General features: G+C 31.7%; 1 protein-coding gene across 3 annotated transcripts in view; it reads right to left on the minus strand.

Annotated features, from left to right (window-relative positions):
- The window catches only part of LOC128895085 (proton-coupled amino acid transporter 2-like), a 52,291-nt gene extending 50,545 nt beyond the window's left edge, over positions 1-1,746 (minus strand). The window contains exon 1 of one of the 3 annotated variants that reach the window (XM_054157346.1): positions 1,555-1,746. Coding sequence is in view for 2 of the 3 variants with exons in the window: in XM_054157345.1 (XP_054013320.1) it covers positions 1,244-1,267 (24 nt within the window). In the remaining variant the exon portion in view is untranslated. Of the gene's footprint in view, positions 1-1,243; positions 1,503-1,554 lie in introns of those variants that run through there. The other 2 variants (XM_054157345.1, XM_054157348.1) reach the window with 2 other exon arrangements.
- Between the last annotated feature and the right edge of the window lie 16,074 nt (positions 1,747-17,820).

Raw genomic sequence — 17,820 nt, forward strand, 5'->3', positions numbered from 1 at the left:
CAAATACTTATTGCTTCAACATTTTTATCGATTAATTGTTTTTTTCTTGTTAACTTCGCAACTTACATAAATAGCTATATTTTTGTACTCTATTCTAGAGATTTCCGAGAATATGTAAAATGTCATTGTTTATCAAAAATAAGTTAATAAATTACAATTTTACATAGTTTTTTTGGAAATTGATCGGTGTACGAATACTTTCTACACCCACTGTATGTGTCAATATCCCTCAAGAGGCTAAAGTAAAAAGCCTATACTCTACATAGTCTAACTGCTGTTATAGTTTGGATAAAATCTACTATAAACAATTTTTGTTGTAAAATATTAAAAAATTCGTCCCTCAAGAGATTAAATAAAATTGTAACCATCTCTCATTCGAGTCCATTGACTGACTGAAGAAGACTGTCCGTATTAAAAGCCATTATCCGATAAAAATATCAGAATACGCGTAAAAACACGAGCGTGAGTAGAAATGAAAACACAAAACGTCACAGCCACACGTGTATCATGTGTATTTCAGTGATACGTTGACTGCGTCTCGACGCGTGCAACACTGAAATAATTGCATCTTGCAAGTCACTTAATCACTTCTCCCGCGACCAACCGTACACACGTGAAATGCATAAATAACGTCAACCGAAACCGAACTTTTATCCGTGTAATCGCATCGTCCCAAAAATAAAACAGTTCGCTCAAAATCCACCCAGCGAATAAAACTGCCCAATCTCGTTGATTAGCTGCAACACTTCGACACAACTTTGAATTTATCGCTTTGGAGCACTGATACAGACAGAACATTATATATTCCAATACTTTTGGCCCGAGTGAATATTTTATTGTGTATCAATTTGACGTTTGAAAACGTGACATTTTAATGAAATTGTACGCATGGATTCAATTATTGTGTCAATTGATTTAGTGTTGGAAAACTTCTAGAATAACACGAGTGATCTCGGTGGTACGAGGAAACTAACTTTTGAGAAATAGAGAATTTTATTTAACGGAACCTTTTACTTTATTGAATAGATAACAGTACACTTTATATCTAGATCTAGCCATCGTCATACAATAATCAGCGCGCATTAGCGTAACAAGAAACAAAATGATACCGCCGATAACGATAAATTAGAAATTTACAAGCGATCAAAACTGAATATAAACTTTCATGAAACTGTCAACCAGATCAACGAAATAAACTGAAAGTATCGACGACTGGGTTAGCGTCCAAATAAATTGCACTTACCTTATTTTCGACCCAAGTAATCATCGCCGTATAAAGAAAACCGTTTGTATCGCGATTTTGATGTTATTAAGCGATCGACTCGCTCGCACCACCGCAATCGATCGTGTTATTCGCGAATTGGGCAAACACGTGATACGATTGATTCACGAGCAAATCGTTTCACTCGATTTGCCAACTTCCATCGATGTCCGTCGCTTTTGAAAGAGAGGCGACGGAGAAGCGTCGGCCGATTCGTTTCGTGAAAGTTTCGAAGGGTGAGACACGCTCCCGGGAATAAAGAGCGAACAAATGTCGGATACTGGATGACTTACTTTCTCGTAATCAATTCAAAGTATCCAGATGTGCGAACGGGTACTGGTAACCCATGGATGGTGGCGGTTGTCGTCCGATCCGTGAGCACGTGCAACGGTCGGCTGCTTCCGCGCGACTGAAACGGAGCCGCGGTACTCGGGAACACTCGAGCCAAACCACCAAAGACTGCTCGACTACTTGCTGCTACTTTGCTAGGCTTGCCCGGTGCGACCGTGTCTTTCTTGGCTTTCCTCCGACGCTCGACGATCCGAAGACCGAACCGAGCCGACCGCGGTGGCCCCTAGAATTTCGGTCGAAACGGGCTCGGCTCGGGGTCGACGGAGACGTTCAACCGGCGTGATATCTGCTTCCGGAAGTCCCGAGGGGCAAGTCATGGTCAAAGTTTTTGCGAATACAATCTGCCGTGTCGCGATCTGCGCCACAATGAAATGGTGTTGGTACGCGTTGGTTTTTGTACAGATTTGAATCTAATTGGCATAACTCTTTGGGCCACGGTGGGATTAAAAGTGTCCCACCTTTTTGATGGACTGTAATGCATGGCGGGACATTTTTAATCCCACCTCGAAATTTTGCAATAGCTGCATGTGTATAGGTTATAAATCCAAATAAGTAAACACAAACGTAACGTTTCATTAGAAATAAGAAAACGTGGTACAAAACATTTTCCAGAAAGTTCGTCTCGTAAACGATGTGCGCTTTGTAGTATAAAAAAAAGGAAGTTCGAACACGATGGTCTTGTACTGTGTGCAGAGTGCCCCTGTGCTTAGGAAAAAATATATGCTTTAATAAGTATCATTTATGAACCTATGTCGCACGGTGGGACTATTTTTTGAGTCCCGCCCTCTAACAACAAATTCGATTACATAATTATTATTTTGTCATTTTATGTTATTATTATTATGTTATTTATATTTATGTTATTTTATATTATTTTGTTGTTATATTTATTTTGTTACATTATGTGATACCTTTATTAATAAAAATATAACAATTTTGTTTGATTTAAAACGAATAAAATTCCTGTGCAACATGGGTCTATTTTATGACCTGAATTCGTGTGCCGGAAAGAGTTAAGGTAAGAAAGTTTAACACTAAACCTACCTAGATAATTACACTAGACTGTAGATGTTTAAGCAAATTCATATTTTCGCAGATATACCAAAAGAATTGAAATTTAAATGAAAGTATCTCTTATCGTTAACATGTTTTATGTAATATATTTTTTCATTTATGCGCATTATCATAGATTTATCCGTATTTTTATTTGTCATAAGTACATAAATATTCGCAGTCTACTAATAAGTTTATAAATTAATGAGCACTCTAACTGAAGAATATATGACTGCACTTGTAGGGTTACTATATTCCCGTATCAGAGAACATCAATCAAATTTATGGGGACTATTTGAAATTTAACACTAAACCTTCCACGACCGGTCAAATGACCGTTTTCAAACTTTTGTGTACAGTTTTATACATGCTATATATGAATTATATACAATTCATGCATTATCCAATGTAATTCCATGTTAAAATTTTTGCATTTATCGATTTTTTGAATTTTTTTTGTCCTGAGTATATTAAAAAAAATTATTTAGAATAATCAGATATTGAAAACTATGGTTCAGGCGATAAAGGCACATATGAAGTGCTATCGAGTTGTATTTTTGAAAAAATAATTTTGCACAAAATGGTAACGAATCAAACACGTTTTAGTCCTGAAAAACTCTCCCCCCTTAAGGGGACCTTGGACGCGTGAAAATCGTAGATATATTAAATAATTTTTGTTTCGAAAACAGTTGACTTAATAATAAAGAAATGATTTTTATTTAAGTTTTTTTTTAATAAAATAGCGATGTTGGAGCCATTACACGTAGAGGATGACTCTTCAATCAATACCAAGTATTTCTCATAAATATGATATTAATTTTTAAGTCTGCCTATAGGCCTAAGCTTTCATAATACCTGCAATAAATTGATAAGAAGTGATAGTATATTGACATACTATGACACACAGAAGTGAATTTTCCCTTTTCAGAAGACGAGTCCGTTTATATGGTATTATTACACTTACATTATTATTTTGATACCGAATACACTATAGTTTATTTTTTCTTGATACATTCGAATATATACCTGTGATGCAAAAAACAGAAACTTAACGAACCCTTTAGAAATATAATTATTAAATATTGTGAATAATAATGAACCTAAATACGATCCTTGTAATCAGCGAATGCGACATGAATGGGAATAGAATTAAGGTCATTCACCATGACAACCTGAATCCGCAAAGATAAATAGCTTTTTAACCAATCTAACACGTTACCACTAAATCCAAAGTGGCTGGGCTTACCCATAAGTATCATGATTACCCATATCAAAATGTTTTCTTGAAATCAATATCCGATATCCATTTGATTATATTGTTCAAGAGCAATCGAGATTTAATTACAATAATAACCTTGGATAACTAGTAATATTACATTCGCGACGAGAGATGTCTCACGTATAATTAAACATCGATCGAATAAAGTTGTTAGAAATCCCCATTAATAATAGCCAGATAAAGTTAGTTTCACAAATTACACGTTACAAATACAAACGGTTTTACTTTACAAGAGTGAAAGTCATACCGATATGCGCGCAGCGTCGATTTGAAGTTTGGTCACCAAGCGCATGTAACACGGAATGCAATCGCAGTTGCGCTTACACTTTACGTATCCTGCTCACTCTTTTCAGATGATTCACACGTGGCTGAGTCTCGCCTGGAAATAGAATACGTTTCCGACTCGATTCAAGGTATCTGGCAGACCCGATTTTTCACCTTGAAGCGAGGAACTACCTTCGACCTCGAAGGTTTCGAACAGCTAAAATATTCCAAGGAGCAGAAGAAAATGTAATTCATTGGAACGTATATCCTCTAATCTGTGGTTTTCTTTATATAAATTGTATGTCCTATAAAAAGAATACATGAAAGAAATAATTAAAACCTGGTTGAAATTATAAATTACAATTATTGCATTGAAAGTAATATGAATCAGAGTTAATTCTTTATTTACAGAAAACATTTCAAATCACTCATAATTATTAGGGAATATGGGCCTGTTTAGATAATTTAAGATTTACTTTTTACACAGGTGTATGAAAAATGACAAAATATTACGAATGCAAAGAAACTATAAATTCTGAGTAATTTATTTAGTGTATAAATAGTAGTATTTTTAAATAGGCAATTGAAATTGACTCGTTATACTCGTAGAAGATATTGGCACAGTTCAATCGATTTAATTCTGGACACCTTGTACAGAAGGTAATTAAAGAGCGTCGTCACTATGTTTACTGACGTATTCAACATCTCTGATCTGAAAAGACAGGGTGTGCTCAGGGCCGACGAAGACGTTCAACTGGTGAATTATACACTTCCGGAAAACTTGGAGGATGTCACGGTCACGGTGTCCTTGCGGGACTATATCTGATACATACAGGAGGATTTAAAAGTAAAGGCACGAACAACGACGATAAAAGATTGCTGATTTAAATGATTGTGGGAAAAATCAAATTCTAGAAAAGAAGTTATAATTTGTTTATGATTCTTTTTTCTTTATTGAGAAGCTATATTTCCCAAGAAACTCAGTTTTCAAAAAATTATAATGAAATTTGTTTAGTTAGTAATACATTGCTCAAAATTGATTCCCAACTATCGATTCTAAAATTGTAAATATATGTATACGTCATAGGTGTTTAATTCTCGCTGACCATTAAAAACATAATCATAGCCATACGAAAAATGGTATCAGTGCTTAAAAATTCACCTGTAAGATATAGTATTCCACAAATAAACATTTAGGAAGAAGAAGGAAGAAGGAAGAATTTTTGTAATAATCAGAGGAAATGCTGTAGTGATCATTACACCGCGGATATTTATGCATTTATGGCAACTTAAAATACGGGTAAATTTATGTGAATGTACATAAATGTAAACATTCATAAAAGATCGATAATAATATACAGTGAGTATAGAATGTATTCGTAAACCGATCAATTTTCCAAAAAACTTTTGTGTGAAATTGTAGTTTCTTAACTTCTTTTTTTGTAACCAATGATATTTTACATATTCTCGGAAGTCTCTAAGATAGATATAGTCCAAACAACATTTACTAGTAAATATAATTTGTGAAATTAACAAAACAAAATGCGAAAAGTGGATAAAAGTATAGAAGCAATAAGTATTTGTACGATTCTTATGACGAACCATTTACAGTAGAGTTTGTAACGTAAACACATTGGTTTATTGCTCCGTATGAATTAGAAAACATCAAATTTCCAGTAAAGTACTTTTAAAAAAGGTTCTAATAGAGGAATGGAAAAAGATCCTACCTCGAATAACTAATAATTTAGTTAATTTAACGGTTAGAAGAGTTGCAATAATTATAAAATCAAAAGGAAATCCCACGAAGTATTAATTATTTATAAATTAATGTAAATTTCTTTTTTTTTTTTAATCAAGTTTTAAACATTAAACAGTTGTGCGAATACTTATTGCTTCAATATTTCTATCGATTAATTGTTTTTTTCTTGTTAATTTCGTAACTTACATAAATAGCTATTTTTTTGTACTCTATTCTAGAGATTTCCGAGAATATGTAAAATGTCATTGTTTATCAAAAATAAGTTAATAAATTACAATTTTACATAGTTTTTTTGGAAATTGATCGGTGTACGAATACTTTCTACACCCACTGTACATGTTACACCGTTTAAAGGATGAAACTTATTATTATTTAAGCTTATTTCTTTCTCTGTATCTGTGAAAACGTGAATTTGCATAAACATTCACGGTGATCACGATTAAACGATATAAGAGAATAAGACGTTCAATTAAAAGAGCACCGATTTTCTTTAGATGAGTCAAAAGTATTATTAGCAACTTTCGACATATAAAAAGATCATTCTCCCTTGCTCTGTATGCATAATCTAGCAATATCAAAACTCGTATAAATTACAAGAATGAAACCGGTCTTGCAGCTAATTTTGGATACATATGCAAATGTGAGTTTGGCGAACGACTAGTGAGTTGTTGGTCTCACGCAGCAACAGTTTTATTTATTTTTCATACGCTTACTTGGTGATTTCCTCGTCGATTATTTTACCTTGAGAAATCGTTATTACTTATGTAAAGTAATCGTTGTCCTCATTACCTAAAGAAACTCAGGAAGAAATGTAGTAAGTATGCACATTATGTCTATAATTATATCCATGCATGTTTATTTTAACTTTCCCGTTAGAGATTCAGTTTTGTCGCAACTATTTGTTTTCGGTTCTTTAGCACGTACTCGTGTAGGTGTATTGCGTATCGATTCTACGTAGAACTAAGGAAATGTTTCTAATAAACGTGGGTGCATGAACCTTTCATTTCTGACTCACGGTTACTTTAAGTTGTATCAAGAACTACGTCAACGAATACGCAATTCTCAAGCAATCCCAGGAACTCTGTTTAGTTCCAGTACAAGCTCGTCAAGAGTTGCATAAACGCAGTGACCAGTGGATTAAACTACAATTTGATTCAAAAGTAGCGTTGTAGAATTTACAGCTATACTCAAGCTAAACCCTTAACCCTGTAACAGAAATGAATGAGATTTTTCTGTACTGTTTTTTGTAGATCTACAGTTTTAATTGTAGTTCTCTTCAGATATATTATAGTAAAGAGTTTTCCACGAACAGTGACATTTGTAAAACGACATTAGAAAGAATTTAACACTGATGAAATACAGTGGATCATAAACGAGATATTGCAGCTAAAAGATTTAAAATAATATACAATATCTTTATTATGGAACATGCTATGTTTTACGTCGGAAATTAGTCAATATACCGGGTGTCCACCATTGTCACACTTTAGCGTGGACACCCTGTATATCACTGTACACGTTGTCTCCAAAGAACTTGAGACACGTGAAGAATACTTCTTTTTATTTGAAGTACAACAATACGTGATGGCTGAAAGAAATATGAAGACATTTTTCTCTCCAAAGCTATTTTTTTTAAAAATTGATAAAACCGTGGCGTTTGCTATGATTGTAGATTACCCTTTCAAGGAAAAACTTATAATAAACAGAAATCTGCCAAAGTTGCGCAAGTCCTGCTCGTGTTTTTTAATTACTTCCTGGTAGACTTCGACAGGTTTGCATAGTTCTTCAAGTTGTGTATCGTAAGATTAGGATGGCTCCATGTTAAAAATTAAATCGGTACTGTGGTGTAATTTTCTATAAAACAATTGATTTACAAAGGATTAAAATATTTCCTCGAAACTAACAATAGAACTGATAAGACTGTAATAAATGTGACAAACTTCTATGACTTCGAGACATGTAGAGACTTTAAGACTTTTAATGACGTAGACCATTTTTCCACCTAGAAGACGATGTACAGTATACTATTTTATGTACTATTTTAGTCTAACTTCTCTATATTTCAAAGCGAAATGTTTTAGTATAATTTTAGTTTCTACAATAAATAAATAGTTTGGTATAAATTGTTAACGTACCTCTTCTCTATAATTTAGTTTCGTATTGTAATGTGTTAGTTAGTGAATGCTTACATACTTTCATTTAAAACATTAACACAGTATGACAGAAGATGATATTAGAATTTAACTTTGAAATAAGCTTTAAATCATTCTTCACTCTTTTTCAATCGATGTATCACGATAATTATTGGCTAATCGCCATTTTTATCAATATGATTGATGCTAGTCGAAATATGATATCGGAAAGTGTTTGTATGGTACTCGAAACGATTACCTTTATCCTAACTTTCACAGTAGTGAAATATATAAAGAATGTATTAATTTTTCACTGTATTATACCATTAGATACATTTTTAATAATAGTCCCATCTAATGATGTAGAAGAACGAAAGAAAGGTTACATGTTGTTAATTAATTTCGAAAACAAATGAAGTCTGAGTAGAAAATTGTTTATGAATATGTACTTAGCGACGTGTTACTTAGAGTCAAGTCGAACACAGGATTACTCCTTACTAAGGAGTCCTTAGGGTGGTGGTTATGTAATATTTAATTAAGGAAAACCAGCAGCTTGGTGACGAAATTGATTAAAGGTCGACCGATTTCAATCTTGTAAAGACAATAGCTACAAAATTTGTTGGCAAATAAATCGAATTATTACTCTGATACTTATCATTGATAATAGATTGAAGAATAATCTTTCAATGGGAAACTTAGAGATTTTCCGATATTCGACCTGGTACGCATTAGTACAACACGTGTTATACATACAGGTGTATATGACGAAGTCTCTTATTATTTAAGATTATATTAGAATAACTATCATTTACAATAACTCTCAATTTTCCAACGATAGTTAAAAAGCCTTTGAGTCACTGAAAACTCTCTAATTCTATAAGTATTGGATGATACGAAAGTGAAATACATTAAAAAAAAAAGAAAGTATAAAATTATTGAAGGACTCAGGTGAATATACGTATTTATCATATTTTGTATTATTTTACACGAAATTTGTAAAATTTCGGTTGTTCATGATCACTTTGTCTTGATAATCAAGTCTAAATCCTGTTAAACAATTTCTCCATTTTAATGTTTCTGCCAAAGTTGCTGACTTTCAAACATGATAACTGTTCGATATTAATTTAATTTCACAACAGTAATATATACTTTATTACTGATCTCTTAAGTTACAGGAACATATATATTAGGTTGTTCCAAAAGTTTCTTTCGTGACTTGCATTCAGTTATTTCGTGTGGAAGTGTTAATATAAATAGACAACCTAATTTCTTAGACGTTAGTGTTGTGACAGTAATGGAGCAAAATGGATCGTACGCAATTCGATAATGTAACATTAAACATAATATATTGTGTATGTGTTACTTATATTGAAATGGAAGAAACTTTCGGGACAACTTAATACAATCTAGTTCCAAGGACTATTTTTAAATAACTCATTTTCAAATAAACTTGGTAAAAAAAGTCGTGCAAAGTACATATATAGTCATGAATAATTATATGCAATCGTTTAACCTGCGTAAAAGATTACGTTTTCTTTAAAAATACAAGATGTCTCACTACGGCTCCTTACAGCCGAGGTTGTACATCGACATCTTAAACTGTTCCCAGTGTAGCTTTAGGTTTAAGGACGTTCGGCGAAACTCTGATTCGACAATGAAATCAGCGACTCTTTAGCCTTCATGGAAATCCTTTTTGCTGGTTCAGTGTTCACGGAGCTCGTGCCTGTGAAATAATCGCGCGATTACTACTTCGCGTAAATAAATCCAACTTCCTATTGCGTCTTATCATTCGCTACTATGATACCTTCATGTCAGCATGGTAGCATATATTCTCATTAAAATTCTTTGAAACCAGAAGCATCCACAGCAATGTTTTGATTTAACGCAGCGATATAGCTGCTATAATTCCTCGATTTTTTGTTTGTATCTACGTTGCTTATTTTCCTTACGTAACGAGTATTCTATGAATCATTTTTGAACATTTTTCCGTTCCTAATTATTGGGTGGTGCCTTAATTACTTATTATTTTTTTTTTGATTTTTAATTAAAATGTATATAATGAAAACTTTGCACATTGTAAGGTTTAGAGTTTCAACTTCTTGTACGTTATTGGCAGATATTTATATCACCAAAAGGGACTTAAGATAAAATAAAATAAATTTATGGCACTAAGATAAAGTAAAATAAAATAGATTGTTTGAATTAGTAGCATTGAATAATTAGCTATAGATAAGAGTATAACAATGATAAATAGAAATAATGGAAAGTAATTTAATGAGTTAACTATATCCTTTTAAAAATAATAACATGCTTGTCCTGATTAACTTCGAATTTATTTTGATCTTCTAATTTACAAGGATTACATTGATTTTTTCTATTGTTATTAGACGTTGCCTTACCTTATTACAAGATGAAGATTGAGAGATAAAGTTTAGAAATAAATATGTAATTATAGTAGAACTAATCAAATGTATCGATTATCTACAGCTATACGGTCTACAAATTGTTCAACTGTACCTTCTCATATTATACGAACCATAAACGGAAACGAGGTCGTACGAGTATGTAATATTTTTATGGGCATGGAACGACCTTAAATTCAACCAGCCATGAACGAATCCATATTATAAATGTACATGATATGTTTCGTTAATTCTGAGTGAGACATCAATCTCTGCGCTATCAAAGTTTAATGAACGTCCTTGGGGTAAACTAAACATTTGAAAAGGGAATTTCTTAAATTATGTAGTATTATTTAAAGGCATGCTTTGATTATAACGTATCATTAAGAAACTAAAAATAGATGATTAAGTATCAGTTTTATGTAATTTGAAGATTAATGACTAGTAAAAGAAAAGCATGCCAATACTTTCCTCACCCAAATACATCAGGAACTTATATTTTGAAGCAGGAGAAATGTTCGCGAAGAGTATAGAACAGTTTCCACCAAAAAATGTATAATAAATATATGTATAACAATATAAATGTATATTGATATGAAGAAATAATAAGAAGTACCAATGATCGAGAAAGGAAGAAAATATTATCGATAGAAGATTATTAGATTAATTATTTATAACCACATGTATTGCAGCTACTCCCAAGACAAATGTGCCAGATTCAACCACAACAAATTTTTCACGAATTAACCAGAAAGTGGAGACAGTTCGTCGAACTCTACGTAAAAAGGGACACGTTCCACGGAAAAATCGCTCGGAAAAAGCCTCCATATCTCAAATGCAAATAGACAGAAAATCGTACACAACTAAAACATACATGAATTGTGACAAAACTGTTTGGAAATTGTTATCTACTCCGACGAAACAAATATTAATTTATTTGGATAGGACGACGAAGGACAAATAGTGTGGGAACAGAAAAATACTGAAAACAGGAATGGTAATATCTGCTCGACAATGAAACATGGAAGAGGATCCGTGTCGTGGAACTGTATATGAACAAATAGCATAGGACATTTATTAAAGGGACAACGAATCAAATGAAATATTGAAATGATCCTTGAACTTTGCTTGTGTACTTCGTAAATTCATATTTACGAAGACTTTCAGTCTTTCTCACACGTATTGGCTATGCATGTATGTGTATAGAGATATATTTCAATGCTAACTTTCTGTAATAAATAGAAATATTTGCATACTTTTCTAAAAAATTAATCGTCCATGGAAAAGATAGAGACGCCATATACCTGTATTTCATTCGCAACAGGACAACGATTCTTTAGCTTCGAATACAGTGTAGGAATAGTTAGTATTGGAGTGTATTATATCCATTTGGACTGTCTTTAATGAACAAGATCAAATTAAAATTAATGACATCTCGAAGAACATATAACATTATTTATTTATTTGTTGCTTTTAAACCGAATATGGTTTATATAGCATACGTTACATAACATATATTAATGCGCCTTTTTTACATAGATTAACTTAAAACTAGTTTGTATAGCGTCTGTGTGTTTACATTATTTTAATGAAATAAAATTATAAAAATAATAATTATTTAATTTAAATTAAATTTAAATTAAATTAAATTCTTGTTGCGCATCGCTTAATAAATTCAAATCCTTTATTTAATATTGATTGTTTGTACACGCTTTCCTTTTGGTCTAAGTATGCCATTTTTAAAACATGAAACAAATTGAACAATTTGTTCTTTAAGTCTGAGGAATAGAGTCCGTTCAATAGATTTAATAATTTTATTATTTCATCCTTAATCTACAGACCATCATATTCATTTGACCATTCAATTAAATAAAATAACTACTTCTCATCTCGTAATTCGTAAAAATATAAAATATTAGCATTAGTCCCTTTCGCAACTATCCATACATTTTTTAATTTATATACTCAAAACAAAACCAGTAAAATTACTCATCTATACCTGAAAGAATTATTTTATTATAAGTTAATAGCCAGCGATATATTGAAACACTGTAACATAAGGCGGTCGAAATATATAAAATGTATGTTTATCATATTCTTTACTTCACTTTACTTTACTTTGGAGGAAACAGCATAGTTTTACTGAACAAACGATACACTATACTCATTTTCACGTTATTGCGAGGATCCAGGATCAATCAAAATATCATAATCATCCTATATACTGTATTTTCGATATGACTTTCGTGTTACTGTGGATCAACTTTCGGTGATTATTATCTGACGAGTTTAATAACATGGATCTAAGAAACTGCTATCACAATGAACTTTATCAATAAAACCGATGCCATTGAGGGATCAGCAGATTTGCTTTGTACTCGTTATCAACTACATCGAACTCAGAGAGAACACGCAGTGTTGCGTGAACCTCTGCAAAAAAAGAAAAAACCGGGCCTTTGTTACCGTTTAAATAGTGTACTGCAAATAGCAGTAAATGCTCTCGTCATTTTAAGGATTAATATGAACGTCACGATTTCAGATGATAATTCCTCGAATAGTCATACTTGATACGCACCACCACATCCTGACATTGATAACACTGATCGACTTGTAACTTCGATTTGTTTCTATACAATAGTTTTAAGCTAGTATATTTCAAAGTGTTATATTAGCTGTGTTGTCTGCAAAGTACAATATGTATACAGTGGATGTAGAATGTATTCGTACACCGATCAATTTCCCAGAAAACTTTTGTGTGAAATTGTAGTTTCTTAGCTTCGTTTTTGTAATCAATGATATTTTACATATTCTTGGAAGTCTCTAAGGTAGATATAGTCCAAAGAACATTTACTGGTTAATATAATTTGCGAAATTAACAAAAAAATGCGAAAAGTGGGTAAAAGTATAGAAGCAATAAACACATTAGTTTATTGCTCCGTACGAATTAGAAAAGATCCAGGAAAGTACTTGTACAGGTGTGCGAATATATTTTAATTTCGCAACTTACATAAATCGCTATTTTTTTTGTAATCTATCTATTCCAGAGATTTCGGAGAATATGTAGAATGTCATTGTTTATAAAAACTAAGTTAATAAATTACAATTTTACACAGTCTTTTTGGAAATTGATTGGTGTATGAATACTTTTTACACCCACTGTATTTTAAAGAACAATGAGAAACTTGTGAACGTTGTATTGTCTTGTACACGTACCATAAAGTAAACACGTTAAGTAGTCATCATAACATTCATTTAAGTTGTGTCGTTTCAAGACTTCAGGTCTCCACTTTCAAAGTTAACAATTATTCTCTGTTAGAACTTTGTCAATATGAAAGTGCAAGTGCTAGTACAAATAAATAAAATTGGTCGTTAACGATCTTAATTTGGATTTAATTTAAATTAACGTTTTGGTTTCTTTCCTTGGAGCTATCCTTAGAAAACCTACAAGTGTTGGAATAGTTAGTACAAAATAGAAAAAATACTAAATAAATACGTTTAAAAAGTTTCCTACGACGTAATTCTAGAAACTAAAGATCATCCAACCGCAACTTAACGATGTATAATCATGCGATAAAATTATATAATTCACTGATTCAATGATTCCTTATTAATATCAATATACGATATCGTTTTCGGAACAAGCCAGTTTCAGATAATTTTTTTTTTTATTACAATATCAGTTGTCGCTATCCTTCCAAAGATTATTCTTTGAGCTAGGCACACCTTTAATCATGTACAATGATACAATGATCAAACGGTTCAAAATTAAATTTTTGACCTAATTATTTTGCAATTCCATTATATTTGCAACAAAATATACATACATTTAAAATAGTACTCACTACATCAAAGTGTAGATACGAAATTGTTAAAAAATTATTACAGAGTCAATTTATTCTGTTACACTACATATTATTACAAAATAAAGAGCACACATGAAATTATTGCTACCTCGAAAAGGAATATGTGATCTTAAAAATAAAATAATTGATTAATAAAATTTACGCTCTAAAAAGATATAAAATGAAAACACATTTTGTTATAAAACAAAAATTCAAAGAAACAAGACTTTTAGTCACACAGTGACTGCTTACTGCTAACTTTCTTTACATGTACAGTGGATGTAGAATGTATTCGTACACCGATCAATTTTCCAAAAAACTTTTGTGTGAAATTGTAGTTTCTTAACTTCTTTTTTTGTAATCAATGATATTTTACATATTCTCGGAAGTCTCTAAGATAGATATAGTCCAAACAACATTTACTAGTTAATATAATTTGTGAAATTACCAAAAAAAAGCGAAAAGTGGTTAAAAGTATAGAAGCAATAAGTATTTGTACGATTCTTATGACGAACCATTTACAGTAGAGTTTGTAACGTAAACACATTGGTTTATTGCTCCGTTCGAATTAGAAAACATCAAATTTCCAGTAAAGTACTTTTAAAAAAGGTTCTAATAGAGGAAAAAGATCCTACCTCGAATAACTAATAATTTAGTTAATTTAACGCTTAGAAGAGATGCAATAATTATAATAAATAATAAAATCAATAATAAAATCGAAAGGAAATCCCACGAAGGAAGTATTATATACTTGTAAATTAATGTAAATTTCTTTTGTTTTTAATCAAGTTCTAAAAATTAAACAGTTATGCGAATACTTATTGCTTCAACATTTTTATCGATTAATTGTTTTTTTCTTGTTAATTTCGCAACTTACATAAATAGCTATATTTCTTTTTATATCTATCTATTCTAGAGATTTTATTCTAGAGATCGATTGTAGAGAATGTGTAGAATGTCATTGTTTATAAAAAATAAGTTAATAAATTACAATTTTACACAGTCTTTTTGAAAATTGATCGGTGTACGAATATTTTCTACATCCACTGTATAACAGAGGAAAAAGGAAATATTCCTTGTGTAATTCTTTCCCATCCATGAATCACGGTAGTACCCCTAATTTTCCATCAAGAGGGGGTCTTTTTTGGGACGATTACATTTTATCTATGTAGATATCTCGGCATCAACACATTTCAAATTTTCCACTCGAATGACGCAGACCACGCTGAGGCGATCAATCGTACAACTATTCGACTCCTACTATCGATATGTATATTTTTATAAATGCACCTTGGGTTTGCTAGTTTCCTGGAAAATAACTACTGGCTACGTGTAAGAAGGATATTCCATAAAAGACAAGCACGACTTAACGAATGAACTTGGAATATAAATAAAAAGTCTTCTAAAAGCGGTATTAGAATTTTGTTTATTAATAAAAACTACGCTTCTCAATCTAGTCATAAATGACATCACCTTGCACGCTTAATTATAATCATGCGTACTTTCATTTAAAATGACAAATTGGATATATTGAATACCATTTGTGTCCTAATTAAAAAAAATTCTAAAACTTCTTTTGGATAACTATTTAATAAATAGACGTGAAGAAAGGTTTTCGGTTCATGAACAATACTTTAAACGTTTCTCATTTATTACCATAATTAGATCGCATGGATGAGGTTTTCTTTAAATATAATAAAAATATAATGTGAACCTTAAAAAATAAAACATATACGAGGTGAGGCAGTTTCCACAGAAATGCAGTATAAATAAACAACTGATTAAAAAAGAAATAAATAGATATTTTAAACCAAAGGGGAGCGTCCATCCTGTTATTTATGGTATATGAAAATAATGGAACTATATACATACAAAGCTGTGACGTCACAAATAATATAAATTAAAACAATACATACAATAAATAAATGACACTTTTTGATTATTGTCGTCTCTATATTATAAATGTTCGCATTTATTCACAAGAAAATATGATAAAAATTATTGACGCATATTAAATTGATAAAAAACGAACAAGCAAAACACATTACTTACGTATAAGATAATGAAAGGGATCAATGGGTATAAGACAAAAATAGAGTGCCCAAAATAAAGATACCTCTCAAAAGTGATATAAGAGAATAACTATATAAAAATTTGTATTTCGATTTTCGTTTATAATTCAATAATTATTGTTCGTTCGCAAATATATTTTTGTATTTCTGAAGATGGTGCCATACTGAAGTATTTATTTTAACAAGTGCCTTTGTTGAATACAAACGCTCCATTACCAATTAATTATCTGAAATACACAAGTTGTTTACATCGAGTACTAATGAATTACCCTGTTTGATTTTTCGTCTATCGTACAATATGTATCGTGCAGGCAATTCAAACGTCCTTATGTAACCGAGTACGTTGAAGAATTACTTGATAATGACAATATATTGTGTAGCTCCTATAAAAAAGAGAGTCATTGAACGTTATCGCGTTTCTTCATAGGAATTTAACAGCCAGCACGGAGGGTCATGGAAACTTTTCTACCACGATACGGGTGAAAGTCGAAGCCGTAAGTTTTCATGGAAAATTTTTCATCGCATGGGATACAGCAGCAAACAAATGACTAACACGCCCCGCCTGAGTCCCTCATTGTAAGTGCATTTTACGATTGAAAATAAATAACTATCGATTTAGTTGTAAGCGAAAACGGATGGGCTTGCATATCGTTTAAATGATAATAACAGATAGCACAATTCATAAACATCAAGTAATTAATCCAAATGAATGGAAATTCAACTCATTTCAAGTATAAGCATATACATAGATATAATCAAATTATTTGGAATATTGATGTAATTATTGGAACAAATATATGTATGTTAGTATCTTAAATTTAAAAGTTAGAAAATACTGTGACGCTTTCGTCTTTGTTAATTATGATCAAGCTTGGTCGTATTACGTAAGAAATAATAAGATACGGTAAATAACCGGCCGTGAGCCTGGATTTCGGTCTTATTTTGTGTTTTAAAGCTACTATTTAGAGAGTGGTGCCAAGATGCTCACTCTCGGAAGATCGAAAATAACTAAGCCTTTTGCTAGCTTCTGGTCACTGACCGACAAGTTTTGCGACCTCCGATAATAGGGGAAAAACAAAAGTATCGGTATAGTATACCTGTAATAAAATTAATCTCTGCAAATGATATGTTTTATCGTGGAGACCTACCTTAAATCGTTTGAATATACAATATCACATTTATTGTACAAACTGTGTGCTTCCATTACATCACGGAACATTGCAGGAATGTCTTAGAAATATTATACAAGTTCGAAATAACTTATTTTGTATATACGTGATCTTTTTTCGTTGCACTTAGTAATATTCACACGTTATTGTACTGTAATAAATATATGATGGATGAGGTCATAAAAAATGTATAACGACGATATGTGATGCTTTCGATCAATGAGCCCATATTCGTT

This window comes from Hylaeus anthracinus, unplaced genomic scaffold (genome assembly GCF_026225885.1).
Source record: "Hylaeus anthracinus isolate JK02 unplaced genomic scaffold, UHH_iyHylAnth1.0_haploid 4, whole genome shotgun sequence".
NCBI lineage: Eukaryota > Metazoa > Arthropoda > Insecta > Hymenoptera > Colletidae > Hylaeus > Hylaeus anthracinus.